Genomic DNA, 15622 nt, shown 5'->3' on the forward strand with positions numbered 1-15622 from the left:
GCCAGTACCTTTGTAATACATTACAGTCCTTTATGGAAGGATATGGTACAATATTTCTAAATGTATTTCCACTTGATTTAAATACAAAGATATTGATGTATTTCCTGATATGACAGATTGTTTGTTTTAAAGGTATTTAGATACATCCAGATATTTACCGTAACCTTGGTTCCCTGAAAGAGAAGACGACCACCAACCAAGGATATGCCTGCCATAGATAGGTATTCAATGAGCATTTTATGTCAGAGCTGCTGATAGGCCCCTCCATAAAGTGATGCCCTCGGTCCTGTCTGCCAAGGGAATAAGTAGCTGCTCAGTGGAACTCACTTCCTCTTTTGCATCGAACCCGCGAATGCGAGTGATGCAACCTCGCTTTCAGGGAACCAGGGTCACGGTAAGTAACCTAACAACTTCCTTTTCAATCCAAAGATGACCACCAACCAATACTTTTGGGAAAAGTATACCTAAGTCGTCGCGAGGGAGCATGAGCAGACAGCATACGAGGGACACCTCGCTACTGCCAACTAGTGTTGGTGGTGTGCGCGTACAACCTCAAGGACCCTTGTCCCTAATGAAAGCATAGAACCTGGTGAATGTATGCGGAGTATCCCAGCTAGCCGCAGTACAAATGTCAGTCAATGAAGCACCTCGAAGGCCCATGACGTAGCCACACCTCAGGTGGGGGTAGGCCGACATTATTATAACCTGTCGATACTGTGTCCACAATCCAGTGGGACAGTCACTGCTTCGAGAGGCCTTGACCCAGGGTCCTTTCACCATAGCAAATGAAGAGCTTGTCCTATCCACACAACCTCTCATTGTCCTCACTGGGCAGAGTGAATTCAGTTTCCTATCTTTCTCCGATTGGGAATGCAGGGTTTGTGCGCAACAATAGCCTGTTTCCATTTTCCAAAACACACATATAGGAACTGCACGGACAGAACCTCTAGCTCGCTGACCTGCTTAGCGGAAGTGAGGGCCAATAAAAAGGCTGTGTTCATAGAGAGATATTTTAGACTCAAACAGGGCCTTAGTGAAAGCCTCCAATACCACATCTAGTCTACCATCTAGGGGGATACAGCCGCCGAGCACCTTTTAGAAAACGGATTGCCAGAAAGTGGGCACCCAGGGATACTGGGTCTATAGGGATGTGGCATGCACTTTCAGAGTAGAGGGGGACCTGCCCACCTCTAGCAGATCTTGAAGAAATTGTAAAATAATTTCTGTGGGGTAGTAGATGCTTTCATGACCTCTGGCTATACACCACTTTTGAAAATGCCTCCACTTGTAAGCATATAGCGCTCTTGTGGAAGAAGCCCTAGTGTTCTGCAGTGTACTAAGGACCGCATCTGAGAGCCCTAAGGAGAACAGAAGAACAGGGTCATCTGGGAGAACTGTCGCTTTGTCTCTCCTGACCTTCTCCTGACCTACTATGTGATGTAACCCTGGGGACCGAAGTGCACCCTGGTGGTTCATGTACGCCACTACTGACATGTTATTGGTGTGCACGAGGGCATGTCTGTTCTGGAGCACAGGAAGGAAATGCTAGAGAGCAAGGTGCACTGCTTGGAGCTCCAGCATATTTATTTGCAGGGATGTTCAGCGGCCTGTCCAGGACCCGCTGACTCCACTGCCTGCCCAACACGTACCCCAACCTAGGTTGGATGTGTCTGTCTGTCGGAGATTGCCAGCGGCACAACCTACCCCACGCCGGAGCACGGTAAGGGAGTAGCACTGCCTCTTACCACTTGCCTTGCATTCTCGGTGGCAGCACTGCAGTATCTCCTCTATTGCTGGCCCAAAGGTATGCCCCATGGATATCGGAACATCCAACAGCGCTGTCTTATCCAAATTGGGGACCCTCGCCTGTGACAGCCGTAGCTGTCTGATAGACACAACCAGGTTTGCCAGGCTCCAGCCAAGGAGTAATTTGGAAGCCACCGGCTCAGGAAGCAGGGCTTCCCGTTGTATGTCATCCATACAGGTAGTCAGGATACTCGCCGTATTCGCTAGACAGGTCACCTGTGCTTCCTCTGCATACACCCCGAGCACCGCAGTGCTATGTGCACTGAGGCACCAGAGCACCGAGTGCACCAAGTACTGTGTGCACTGGATGTACTGAGTGAGCTGTGCACCATGTGCACGAGTACTATGCGCGACGGATGTACCGAGCACCGAATGCACTGAGGCACTGGAGTAACAAAGGGCTGAACGTGCACCGAGGTACCGAAGCACCGGGGAGCAGCTAATGCAGCAGTAGCTAACCCAACTGTGTGTAGTCAGCCACCTGGTCAGTGCGCAGCAGGTACGAGGGGAGACACACAAGCCAAAGCCATGGTTGGCAAGAGCTGAATTAGTAAAGAGAAAAAAGGAGAAGGGCCAACGCACCAAGGTGGGCAGGCCAAGGCAGTCAGTGAGGTCTACTCAACAGCGGGGCAGGTTAGAACACAACCCCCAGGGAGGAACACACAGCTGACTGGTTGCTGTTGTTTCTTTTATTTTTTTTGCAGCGCAGCAAAAACTCAAGCACAGACACAGGCAAAGCAGGGTTGTGTGAGAGGGTCAACACACAGGCACAACAACAGCGCACAATTTATTTATTTTGCTCAACAGCAGGGGGCAGCAAGCCGAGCCTTGGCATAGGAACGGTGTGTTCCCTTAGGTTCTAAGTTAAAAGACAACAACCACACACACCAATACTGCACAGACAGTCTCTCTCATACGACAGACAGCCAAGAAAAGACGGCCTGCAACGCAAGATGAAGCAGGCCATTAAGAAGAAAGAATGAAGACACTCAAAATGGAGCCGCTGATTCCACGAGAGTGGCAAGGCAGCTCTCAGCATGAATGCAAGGGAAATGCAGTCAACTCAAAGGAGCTCTTTCAAAAATACAGTCAGGTTAGTGACACAGAAGTGTACCTTACCATAGGTCAGAGGCGAAAGAGGAAGTGAACTCTGTGGCGCAACTATTTATTCCCTCGGAAGGTGGGACCGAGGACGTAACTCCACGGAGGGGCCTATCGGCAGCTCTAACATAAAATGTTCAGTGAATACCTACCTATGGCAGGCATATACAAAAAGTATTGGTTGGTGGTCGTCTTAGAATTGAAATGGAACAGGTTTTTCTTGGTTACCAGGTTATATAAGGTAATCATTATTTTCTCTCAATCCTCCTGTGAATGAAAATCAATAGTCTGTAGAAATTGTGAAATCAGTGTACATACCATGCTGCTGTAGCTATATATATCTATCTGTGAAGCTATTTTAAACCATGCAGTTATACTTAGAAGCGCAAAGTGCACTACTTGTTAGCAGTCTATAATCACAGTGATGTTTGTTTTGATTTGGATGATCAAGCTTTGTGAACTGTTTATACTGTTGTATAAATTAACATTTGTACTTTCCGATATAAACTAAAGTTATTTTGTGCTTTTTAAACTTTCTGACATGTGAACCAATACCGAATGAAAGGTATTCCAAATAAACTTAGGCCTTGAAGATAAAATGAAGATAAAATTAAATGCATGCTATTTGTATACACACGATGAGCGTTTTTAAGGAAAAAAGAGAAAGCTCATTAAAATATACTGCAAGGCGTGTAACTATGTGTTGCATTTATTAACCTTAAGTGGTATTTGCCATTGCAGAAAATGAATTCATGGGCATGCAGCTTGTTCTCCTGAATTAATATGCACCATTTATACATACATAACAATAATTGTTGTTTATGTATATGCAGTTCATACATGTGTCATTTAGTATGCAGAATTTTCCAATTGAAGAGAAATAATCCATGCACCCCACACCATGCTATTTCACAAGCTTATCTGTATATTGTTGTATATTATGTGTCTTGTCAGTATATAATTGTTTGCATTAATAAAGAATCTGCATTTACAAGTTACCTGTTTGTTTCAGGATCACCAAACAATTTTAAGAGCTTGGGCTGTTAAGGATTTTGCCCCAAATCGCCCTCTGTATGTTCAGATACTGAAGCCCGAGAATAAATTTCATGTAAAATTTGCAGGTAACAACAGCCTTTCTACCAGAATTAACATATTGAGATTTTATTGACCTTGGTAGATCAAAATTCTAGTTTATTGTACTAAATTACTTACAAAATGTAAGATCATTTCAGCGAGAATCATTATAGGGCACCATGAGACCAGTAAAATAATGTTGTCATAATCAGTAATGTGCCATAGAGTGTATTTTGTTTGTTTATTGCATAGTTTTATTCCTAGAGGCAGTGGTTTTAAGTGAAAATAATCTGTACTATTCCCATACCCAATGCTTGTAATTATGCAAATTGCAAGTTGCAATTATACACTATGTTCATGACTTTGTGAGGGTATCTTGTAACTGGATTTAAGGTTCTCTGTAACGGTGAGGTGAAGATGTTGTTTAACATTACAGATCACGTGGTCTGTGAAGAGGAGTTTAAGTATGCCATGCTGGCACTCAATTGCATCTGCCCAGCAACATCTACCTTGATAACCCTACTTGTTCATACCTCAAGAGGACAGTAAGTAACTAGAGAGCAATGCCAGGTTATAAAAGGATAATATACAGCTGTAATGTAACACAACATTTTAAAATAGGTCAAATGCAAAAAGTATTGCCACCAGGTTTGTATGCTGAAACATTCTTTTGCAAAAGATTGAACAGAAATTAATAAATAAGCAAACACCTGGTATTTTTTGTCTTTAACACATTTCATAGTGTATGCTCAATTTCTTATCTAGAGCCATCCTTCTCGTGTCATGCAAGCAATTAAGAAAACTGGCCTGATTTTAAAAAAAAAAGGGGTTATGTAAAATACATATTTATTTTTTCTTATCATTATTGTTGCTTTTTCCATATAAGTAAATAGCACCATCTAGTAACAAGAGTACAGATACGCTGTAACAGGAGAAACAACAAGAAACAAACAAAAAAAAAAAATGTTGAATGTTGAAAAACTGAGGATTATGGCTAAAATCCCTTCCCTGTAAAAGGTGTTTATAAACTGTGCACTAAATATGGGTCTAGATTTATGTCTATGTTTTGTGGCATTTAAATTATTTATTTGCAGGGAGGGCCAGCAATCGCCAGAACAGTGGCAGGAGATGTATGGGAGATGCTCTGGGAATGAAGTCTACCATATTGTCATGGAAGAAAGTATATTTTTTGCAGAGTATGAGGGGAAGAGCTTCACATATGCCTCCTTCCATGCACATAAAAAGTGAGTTAACCCATTGAAAACTGAACCTAGATTCAATTGTGATAGGCACTTCATTGAAAACTCATCCTAGATCCAATTGTGATAAACCCGTCATTGAAAACTCAACCTAGATCCAATTGTGATAGGCACTTCATTGAAAACTGAACCTAAATTCAATTGGGATAGGCACTTCATTGAAAAATGAACCTAGATCCAATTGTGATAGGCCCTTGTGGCAGAGTGGTTGCAGTGACGTCACAGACCAAGGAAGAAGCAACACAAAACAAAGAAGGATGATATTGGCAAACAGCGCTGCTATGCTTGTATTTTAATTGAATGAAAAATAAAAGATTTAAACAAAACAAAAGACACAAAACAAAAAGGTGCGTTGGCCAAACAAATAAACAATAGCAGTAACAAGTACCATGCTGGTTAACAAACCAGCACGTCTAGCAATTGTTATCTTCTGATTTTCCAAACTTAAACGTCTCGCCTGTGACAGTCTCCTCACGACTCTTCTCTGAGAGCAGAAAGCTGCTGGTTTTTATACAGGTGACCATCTCCCGATTAGCAACAAATTAATCAATCGCACCTCTTAATTATATATTATCGGGAGAAGAGAAATATATATATATATATATATATATATATATATATATATATATATATATATATATATATATATATATATTTATATATAATGGTAATAGGGAAAAGTCTTCCTTTTTGTAGTTGAATTCTTTGCAAAGGTTGGAAATTAATGGCATTAACTTGAATATCTTATCTAAGGCACCATCTTTAAACTTTTAAATGTGTAAACCTGAAATATCAAATTAAAAGCTATAATTTTTTTGACAAGTGCCCATCTATCATTTAAAAGGTTGCATTCGGTTTACTGCAAGTAATTTCCTCATTTACAAAAAAACTGTGTATGTGTCAGCCTTAATTTCAACCCCTGAACAACATGGAAAGGTTGTCATTTGTTTATCTATTTTGTGTAGATATGGGGTCTGCTTGATTGGTGTACGGAGAGAAGACAATAAAAATATTTTATTAAATCCAGGGCCTCGCTACATAATGACTTCCACAGATACTTGTTTTTACATCAACATCATCAAGGAAGAAAATTCAACCTTTAAAAAGCAGGAGGAAGAAGAAAGAACCAGGACATCCAATTCATTTTATCAGGGCACTTCTCGCCTACCTGTACACAGTATCATTGCTAGTATGGGTTAGTATATGTGTATTTGTTTTTATTTAATCATTTAAAGCTAGTACACATTTACCATCTGTTTAAATGTACAACTCATGGAATAAATGAACTACATTTACAATGCAATACACTAAAGTGATTGAGACCATACAGTACTTAATTCTTTAAAGATTCATTTCCGTAACAAGTTTTGGTGTATTATTTAGATGGGGCAAACACCTAAAACCACAGTAGTTAATCTAAACAAATACTATTACTCAATTCATATAAAACACCCTAATGGGAATGATACAATAAAAAACGAAACAAACAAAAACAAAACCTATTGACTATTTTTGGTGTCATTTTAGATTATGTACCAAACTAATATTGAAGATATTTTATATGTGTACCTTTGTATGTAGGCACAGTTGCTATTGACCTGCATGACACAGGGTGCAGATCTTCAAGTGGTCCAAACTTGACTCTTCCTGCTGATGGCTGTAAAGGGGGAAGGAGGCCCAGCATCGCACCTGTCTTAGAAGTGGCAGATGCTTCATCCGTTCAAACATGTGATTTACTCAGTGACCAATCAGAAGATGAAGCAACACCTTCAGATGATGAAGAATCAACAGGGGAGGAGTAAGTTATCATATCCTTTCCAGATGGTGACAACAAAGAGCAACAATAAAATGATTCGTAAAACCAAGGTCAAGAAGTACTTTACATTTGAAATGTTTACACTAGCTGTGTAAAGTTCTTTGGTTTTTTGCACAATGCATTTTGGCTTTCATACAAATCCATGTATTCTGATTAACTTGCATTCCAAGGTAAGCTTTTATTAATATCAACACCATATTTACTATCATAACTTCCTGGCACATAATTTGCATAGTACTGTCTTCAAAATTTTAAAGAGTTGAGTGCTGAATTTAAAACAATGCATGAAAAACAAAAAATCTAATTTTGCATGTGTGCGTGAGTGCGTGTGCTTGTGTGTATGCATGTGTGTATGTATATTCTTGATTACATAGGAGACCTGATCTTCCACTATGGGAAAATTGCTATGGTAGGGGAATTTGCGTGTGATTTGCCCATATGGGAAAAATATTAACCACAATCTCACATGACAGAAGGTGTACACACGTGAAATCATACTAATGACAAAAATACAGTTGTCACTTAATTATCCAATACCTGATTATCTGAAACTCTAAAATATCAAGATGCCATAAACAGTGATTTTTTTGAACAAAATTTGTTTGAATAATCCAGTGTCTATTGCAATTGAGTATGCAGTAAGTAACCGCAGAAACACAACTGTAAGTGGATTTTTTCAATAATTAATTAATAGCCTAAAAAAATTAAAAACACACTCTGGATGTGGCAAAGTGGTTTGCAGTGCACAGTTGTAGAAGTGATTTGCAGTGCGCAGTTGTAGAGGTGATTTGCAGTGCGCAGTTGTAGAAGTGATTTGCAGTGCGCAGTTGTAGAAGTGATGCAATGCGTAACAGATGACAGACAACAAAGTTCACATAATCCCTGGCAATACATTTCAATGTCCAGAGTGAGTGCTAACGTGCAAGTGGTGAAATACAATTTATTCGTGCAGAGTGGTGAAATACAATTTATTTGTGCACAGTGGTGCAGTGCTGTCTGGGTTCGTGCTGGCTTTAAGCATCAGCTCCCGGTACATGTCTAATAACAACAAACGAGTACAATTAGAAACGACAAAACAAACAAACACTAAACACACATGGTTATTTTATTTTCCTTCAGCGGTTCTCTCTCAACCATATCAAAGTAGCAGATCATATCCATGTCCCCTGGGTTAGCGAGTGCAACTGTTTTTTCTCCAATCCACGTGTGCCACATCGCTTCCCGTCTGGGGCGATGACTTGGTGTACCATGGCTCCACCCCCTTTTTAGATGCCTGACTTCCACCTTTCCCTAGAATGAATTGTCAGACCATCCAGTCTGGGGCACACTGTTCCCTTTACACAGCGCCCTCAGAGGTCGGGAAGGAGATTTATAACCAAGATTCATTTTTTCTCTGTCACACTGGGTTTTTAATCTTTGTAGCTCTGCAGGTTAATGACCACCAACCACAGTAATTCATAGTGAAACAATGTATTTTGTAAAGTATATTCCAATTAAACACGCTGCTAATTGATTTCTTAGTGATACTATGACATTTAGAACCCTATAGTGAACTACTGCACATTTTGATTAGATTTTTAATAAAACATATGGCTATTATTCAACATGAATTTCAATTTGCTGTCACCTATTTTTGACACCTTCACCAGCTATTAATGTATACCCATTGTTCATAAAAGAATTGCAATCAAGAAAAACAAAAATGTATCTTTTCTTAGATATATAAAGGGTTATCCTCCAAATTCCCCTTACATTGGGAGCTCACCAACATTTTGCCACCTACTTCGAGAGAAGGTACCATTCTGCTGTTTAAGACTTGATAAGGTAAGATGTTGCCCTAAAATACTCTATTATGGTATTATTTCAGTAGTATTCTATTTTATTGTGTTACCAACAGGGTTATATGTGACTGTATAACCTAATAAAGCAATACAGGACATATGAAAGAGTTTACTTTCCCTAAACAAACACCAATAGTAATTTGGATTTTCACTTAGAAAAAAGGATTATCCAATGATAAACTAAATACATTGGTATCACGGAAAGAAAATACAAACAGTAACTCATTTACTAAACCTATAATTTGTATTATGTTTTATTTATTTATTTATTTATTTAGGGTTGTCAGCATAACTGTTATGAAGATGCAAAATCATATGGCTTTAAAAACAAGCTAATCATCGTTTCTGCTGAGACTGTTGGCAATGGCCTATACAACTTCATTGTTCCTCTCAGGGCTTGCTATAGACCAAAAAGAGAGCTGAACCCTATAGTTGTTCTACTGGATAACCCGTAAGTAGATTTACATGTAATTATTGTTATTACATTTCCCATAAACAATCAATTGAACAATCAATTGCAATAGTACCCCCCCTTTGTTACTTGGTGAAATAGATGCAATGTTCTTGCACCACCTGGTGGGAAAAAAACTAAAACTACCTGGTGAACTAATCACAATCAAATACCATTTTAAGTCATACTTAAAATTCGTTCTTGTTCTGCTCAAATATTGAAATAAAACAGTTTTTCCTTTTGCTCTCTCTTTGTTGTTTTAACTTAAATGATCATGCTGTATAAAATGAACTTATATCTTTGAGCTTTGTTACCTGCTTAATACTATACAACACATTTGTTTCTGGAGCTAGGACATCAAAAGCAGTGGCAGATATAGTAACTACCAATCTACAGCACAATTGCTATAGACTTACCTTATAATAATGCATAATAAAGCTGATATGTAAAGCACTGTGAGATTATACAAACACCAAATGTGATACTATATTTATTCAAGCCTCAACCAATTTGTAGGACCTTAGACAACTATTGATGTACGTTATTAACAAGTATCCCAGAATGTGTTGTTTTTTTTTGTTTTTTTTTATGTAGTTTTAAGAGGTCAAACATTATTCTGTCAACATTTAGTGGAATATCAGTCCACCTTTTGAGAAAGAGTATGTGTTGAATTTATATTAGCCTTATCACTTTTCCAACTACTTGTTTTTCTAGGCCAGATTTGCATTTTCTTGAGGCAATCTGCTGGTTTCCAATGGTTTACTACATGGTTGGCTCAATTGACAAGTATGTAAAAATTCAAAGCATGAGTTTACATGTTTACTGTGGTTGTTTTTTTATGCTGTGTTCTGATGTTGTGTCATAGATGATTAAAATGGCTTGGCTTTGTTTATGGTGTGCATCTTCTGTATTCTTTTAATTATTGTGGTGTTTCTTGTTTGTACTGTTGCCTATTTATTATGTGATCTCCTCCAGGATGTGTTTCAGTAGAGAATTACTGGATTCTGCCCGTCAGAGTCCTGTATTGAGCGCTTACCCCACCACCACATTGAAAGTCACATTTTCAGATTTTAGGTACAGCTACTGTTAACATCAATGCTTGTTTTAATCTTGTGGATAATTTAAAAAATAAATAAATGAATTAAAAATACCTGCAGTTTCATAATACTGGTAGAAATTAATCACTATCTCTTGACCTAGACAAGTAGGGCTTCCTGAACCCAGTCTTCAGAAACCCAGTGTCTTCTGTTTTTCATCCCAGTGTCTTCTGCTTTTCATCCCAATGTCTTCTGGCCTCCAGTAGCAGGTTTGGGAAACCCTGGGCTAAAACTTTGATATACAGGGTGCCTGTTTGCTCTATTGCTGCTCTTGTTGGGTCTAGCTCTGCTAACTCATACATATTTACCCAGCTAACATAATACTGTTATTGCAATAATATAATATAACATTTCACTTGAGCAAAAAAAAAAAAAAACACGATATTAACCCCAAGGCATCCAATTAACATAACATAAACCTAAAATGTAATTAGCTATTTTTGTAAATTAAAATTACATTAAAGTCAATAAAATGTCAACCAATGGGCATCTCTTTGTACAGGTTACATATTTTATAATAAAAAATAATACATAATGTTATACTAATGCATTTGCAACCTTAGTAATATCCCCTACAAATTAGTTTCTAAACGCCTTCTTTTACAGTACATTAGGCACTGTATAGCACAGCTGAACAATTATCATACTGCCTTGCAGGTTCCCTATGTGCTGTCCCCATAGCAACAGCTCTCTCTTTTTCTGTCTTTCATTCTTGCCTGCACAGCAATGATAGTATGCCAAGCCTAATATAAAGGGGTGGGTGGTAGATTATAAAACACTTCTGCTATGTAGAGAATGAAGTAAGCAATGCAACACAATATATAATTTCTTTCTGGGAGTAGGGGCACCATTTTCCTTTCCGATAATCTACATTTATTGAAAGTTTCATCATGAAAGGCATTACTGTGTTTTCCAGCTTGCTTGAATATTTGTATTGGGGTGACTAAGTTGTAGCATTGCATTCTGTTCTCACAGCTTCAGATTCAGAAGATAATGTTATAAGCAGTATAGCTGCTTTGCATGTGTTTTAATAATCTTTTGATTGCATATTGTCATGAAAGCCTAGATGATTTGCTTCGGTGTGGAGTCTCCTTTGCCGCTAACATGGTGGTTGTGGATAAGGAGAGCACCATGAGTGCTGAAGAAGACTACATGGCAGACGCCAAAACTATTGTGAATGTACAGACACTGTTCCGGTAAGCTGAGCTTTAGCAGTAAAAGCTGTTGCCATAGGCTGTTTCCTAACGTTATTTATGTGCTCATGAATGTGAATTTTTATGTTTCATACTTCTCAGACAAATTAGTTAATTGTTCTTAGACCATACATTTTTGATTAAGTATATGATGCCGTGGCAAGAGCGATCTTCATATACATTTAAAAATATGGTTTTAGAGAGGTAAGTGGTGTGCCTTAGTGCCTTAAACTGGTCACTTCTGTTCGATCAGTAGATGGCACTGTTGCTTTGCATCACAAAATATATGAGTATGGAGTACTTGGAAAGTCATAAATCATCAAGATGTAGCTGTCCAGGCAAAGAAATTATTTACTGACCCCTTTAAAGATGTGCCACATAGACAAGAAATATCCCGTTTAGCTTGGTTTAAACAACTATTTATTTATTTATTTAATCTCAAAAGAGATCACACTTTACTGTACATCTGGTATCTTCAGGTTTTAGGACATACATTTTATAAATCCTCAAATGGACAGAGTTTAATCCACTGCAGTTTAGGTTTAAATCCATTATTCTGATCAGATGTGTCTGGTCAGGTCAAATGTTTGATTCACACAAGTCAAAGTGCCAAATAAATTGTGTGCTTTTTATTCTCTTTATTTCAAGTTTAATCTGAAGGTTATTGTATTTACTGTCACCAGATGATGATTTATTATAACTCATGCTTTCCTCTGTATGCACATTTTGTTGTTTTGTGTGCCTCAGGAGTTTTTCATTTGTTTATTTATCAAGTCTTGGGTATTCTTGATGGCTTTAATTTTTCAATATAGTATGTGGAATCAGAGCTGGCCACAGAGATCATTACATTGCAAGTGTGTTTATCATTAAAATGTAGCATACTTACAAGAAAAACACAAGTGAGTTTCAAATAGGGTTAGCTATGATGGGTTGCGCTCCACCCACTCTCTACAGACCGATCGATCGATCAATCAGCCAATCAATCAATCAGCCAATCAATCAATCAATCAATCAAATCTTATACTGTGATGTGTTTGTTTTCTTATCTAATTCTATCATCATTTTTAGTATATTTATTGTATTAATCTTCTCAATTTTAGCCTGTTTTCAAGTCTCAGTATTATCACAGAACTTACACACCCTGCAAATATGAGATTCATGCAGTTCAGAGCAAAAGACTGCTACTCCCTGACACTTTCAAAACTTGAAAAGGTAAGATAATTGTTTATTAATGTATTGTACAATAATGTTAGGGCAAGCTTCCAGACTTCTTACAGTCTTACCAATCCTGTCTTTAAAAGCAGTTAATCTCCCAACTAATATCAAGTGTTGATGAATAATGCAAAGATGCATGATAACAAATGTATCAATCACCCCTTTAGACAGGGCAGCTAACAAAGTTCATTCAACACTAATGATATTATATATTGTTGATAAAGCACAGAAAACTCAATTTGTGCATTCTTTAAGTTCATTAAGGTATGAGTTCAGGAAGTTTTGGGGTATAGCTCTAGTTGATTTGATTGTACAGTTCAGTTCTGCTTACTCTAGAAAACACCATTGAAATGACAGGTGTTGTCAGAGAAGTCAATAAGGAATGCCTTTTTGAATTGATTACATTGCAAGTTAAAAATATAATTGTGGCTCACAAACAAAGCACATAGTATGGTATAAAAGGAAATAGGGAAATCAGTGTCAAAATAAGGAAGAAAAAAAACACCAGTCTTGACCACCATTTTGATGACGCCTGAAAATGAAGCTAGTGAACTAGCTGGTTGCAGTGAGACATGAAAGATGAGTTATTTGGAGGCATCCCGTCCTGGATAGATGAAATGAGTAAAGATCTGCAGGGTATCCATTGTTGATTCATGTGTATCCATAACAGACATGCACATCCATTGTATTCTGAGCTATTTTGCTTTCCTGTACAAATTGTATTTATAGACAATTTCTGCTAGTCATTCAGTCCCCTATGGATCCTCCACAGGGAGTATGACGATAATATCTTTTGATTTCATGTTTGGATCAGCAGCAGTGACAGACTGACATTTGTGGATACCTGTCCCTTTCGATATATTTTGCAAAGCCCTAGTATCCCTCAAATATCACTTGTTGTATCTGCTGTTTGGCTTCAGCTTTCTGGCTTAAAGTACTGTCTACTGTGACAGAGTTATTGCAATATATCACATTTTCTTTGAGGAATTTAACATATAACAGTATTTCATTGCTTTTAAAAAACAGATGAACAATATTTTGTATCTGGATTTCCTAATTTTTTTTATTTTTTTAGTGCTACTGTATGTCACCTTTTTAGAAAAGCTTTATTGGGTGACTAGTATCCAGATCATTATTATTGTTTTGATTTATAATATAGCTTTTGGTCATTAAAGGCAAGCATACAACTTCTGGTAGAGGGCAATATTGTTCTTCACAATATAGTAAACTTTTTTTTTTCTGTTGACAGAAAGAACGTGAGAAAGGCTCCAATCTAGCATTTATGTTCCGATTGCCATTTGCTGCCGGAAGAGTGTTTAGCATTAGCATGCTGGATACTCTGTTGTACCAGGTAATGTATTCTGATTTTCAAAATGTATTTCACCAGATGTCTATCAGCACCTCATTCACACAACTGTAACATACATTTTTACGTTTGGTCCCTAGATAATCTTATCCCAATCTAATATGCCCTGCCTTATTTACAACCAATTTACACCTACATTGCCTGTAACAAATATAGTTCTGAAAATGATCTTGATAATATACTGGCCTCTTCACCTGACACACTCTAATAAAATATAAATTGCATAATTGTACTGTGTAATTATTTGGTAGGATATTTAACATAACTGCCCTCATCGTTATGTAAATTTAAATACAACTATTTGAATACAAATGTAGTGTGAAAGGTCCTTAGAACCAGTACTTATTCAAATATATATGGAATATATATATATATATATATATATATATAGAGATATAGATATATAATCCGAGATTGAGAGCGAGAGAGAGAGAGAGAGAGAGAGAGAGAGAGATTTTAAAATGTTTATCTTAATATCAAAATACATTGAGTATTGATAATGGATTAAAATGATGACAAAAAAACATGTAAGCAAAACTAATAGATGTTAATGTGAGACTGAAGGCCATTCACAACAAGACAATTCACTTTAATTAGCATTGCATCTACCCAAAGTTTGAATATACCAGTGTTATGTTATAATTGTGTAAACTCGTCTTGATTGTTCCTCTATATACTGTACACACTTTCTTAATGCTTCTTCGTTGCAGTCCTTTGTGAAAGACTATATGATTTCCATCACAAGGCTGCTTCTGGGTTTGGATACCACACCCGGGTCTGGGTTTCTTTGTGCTGTAAGTTTCATTTGAACCTGATGGGAATAATTTTAAATGGTTTAATAATTCAATGATATGTGTTGCAATTTTTATTACTTTTACATGTACACATAGTGGATGATGCCAATCACATGAGATAAAACAACATAAAATATTACAATTTCAAAGCAAGTGGACAGATTGTCATCTTAGCTTCATGTAAAATTTTAGTGTTTGATTTTAACAAAGAATAACACATTTTTGGTAAAAGATTAGTGTTACATGATTCAAATTGTATACCCCATACAAAGTTTACAAAATGAAAAATGCACCAATCTATCAATTGATCTGACAGGCGAGAAGGCGTTTAAGTGATAAACACTCTAATCCTGCTTAAGTGCTCAAGCTTATCTGATCTTCCTTTCAGTAGTCCGACTGAACAGCAGCTTTGTGTCCATCCTAAACATATTCAGCGGGATTTTAAGAAATTTGTAGGTTTGCTATAATATCAAAGGTGTTACATGCAGAGTTGTGGCATTTGATGTGTAACACCAGGGGATCATGGACAAAAAAACACTAGTTACCACATGTAAGTAGGAGGGATAAATTAGTTAATTTAGTTGGATGACATTTACAGGCTGTGATGCA

General features: G+C 37.4%; 1 protein-coding gene across 1 annotated transcript in view; it reads left to right on the forward strand.

Moving 5' to 3' along the window:
- Positions 1-15622, forward strand: part of LOC121326433 (potassium channel subfamily T member 2) — a 49549-nt gene that overhangs the window by 27490 nt on the left and 6437 nt on the right. The window contains exons 14-25 of the mRNA XM_041269697.1: positions 3920-4028; positions 4418-4526; positions 5076-5225; positions 6206-6435; positions 6822-7038; positions 8775-8880; positions 9176-9348; positions 10063-10134; positions 11507-11641; positions 12739-12850; positions 14103-14204; positions 14930-15013. Of these exons, the coding sequence (XP_041125631.1) occupies positions 3920-4028; positions 4418-4526; positions 5076-5225; positions 6206-6435; positions 6822-7038; positions 8775-8880; positions 9176-9348; positions 10063-10134; positions 11507-11641; positions 12739-12850; positions 14103-14204; positions 14930-15013 (1599 nt within the window). The remainder of the gene's footprint in view (positions 1-3919; positions 4029-4417; positions 4527-5075; positions 5226-6205; positions 6436-6821; positions 7039-8774; positions 8881-9175; positions 9349-10062; positions 10135-11506; positions 11642-12738; positions 12851-14102; positions 14205-14929; positions 15014-15622) is intronic.

This window comes from Polyodon spathula, chromosome 14 (genome assembly GCF_017654505.1).
Source record: "Polyodon spathula isolate WHYD16114869_AA chromosome 14, ASM1765450v1, whole genome shotgun sequence".
Classification (NCBI taxonomy): Eukaryota; Metazoa; Chordata; class Actinopteri; order Acipenseriformes; family Polyodontidae; genus Polyodon; species Polyodon spathula.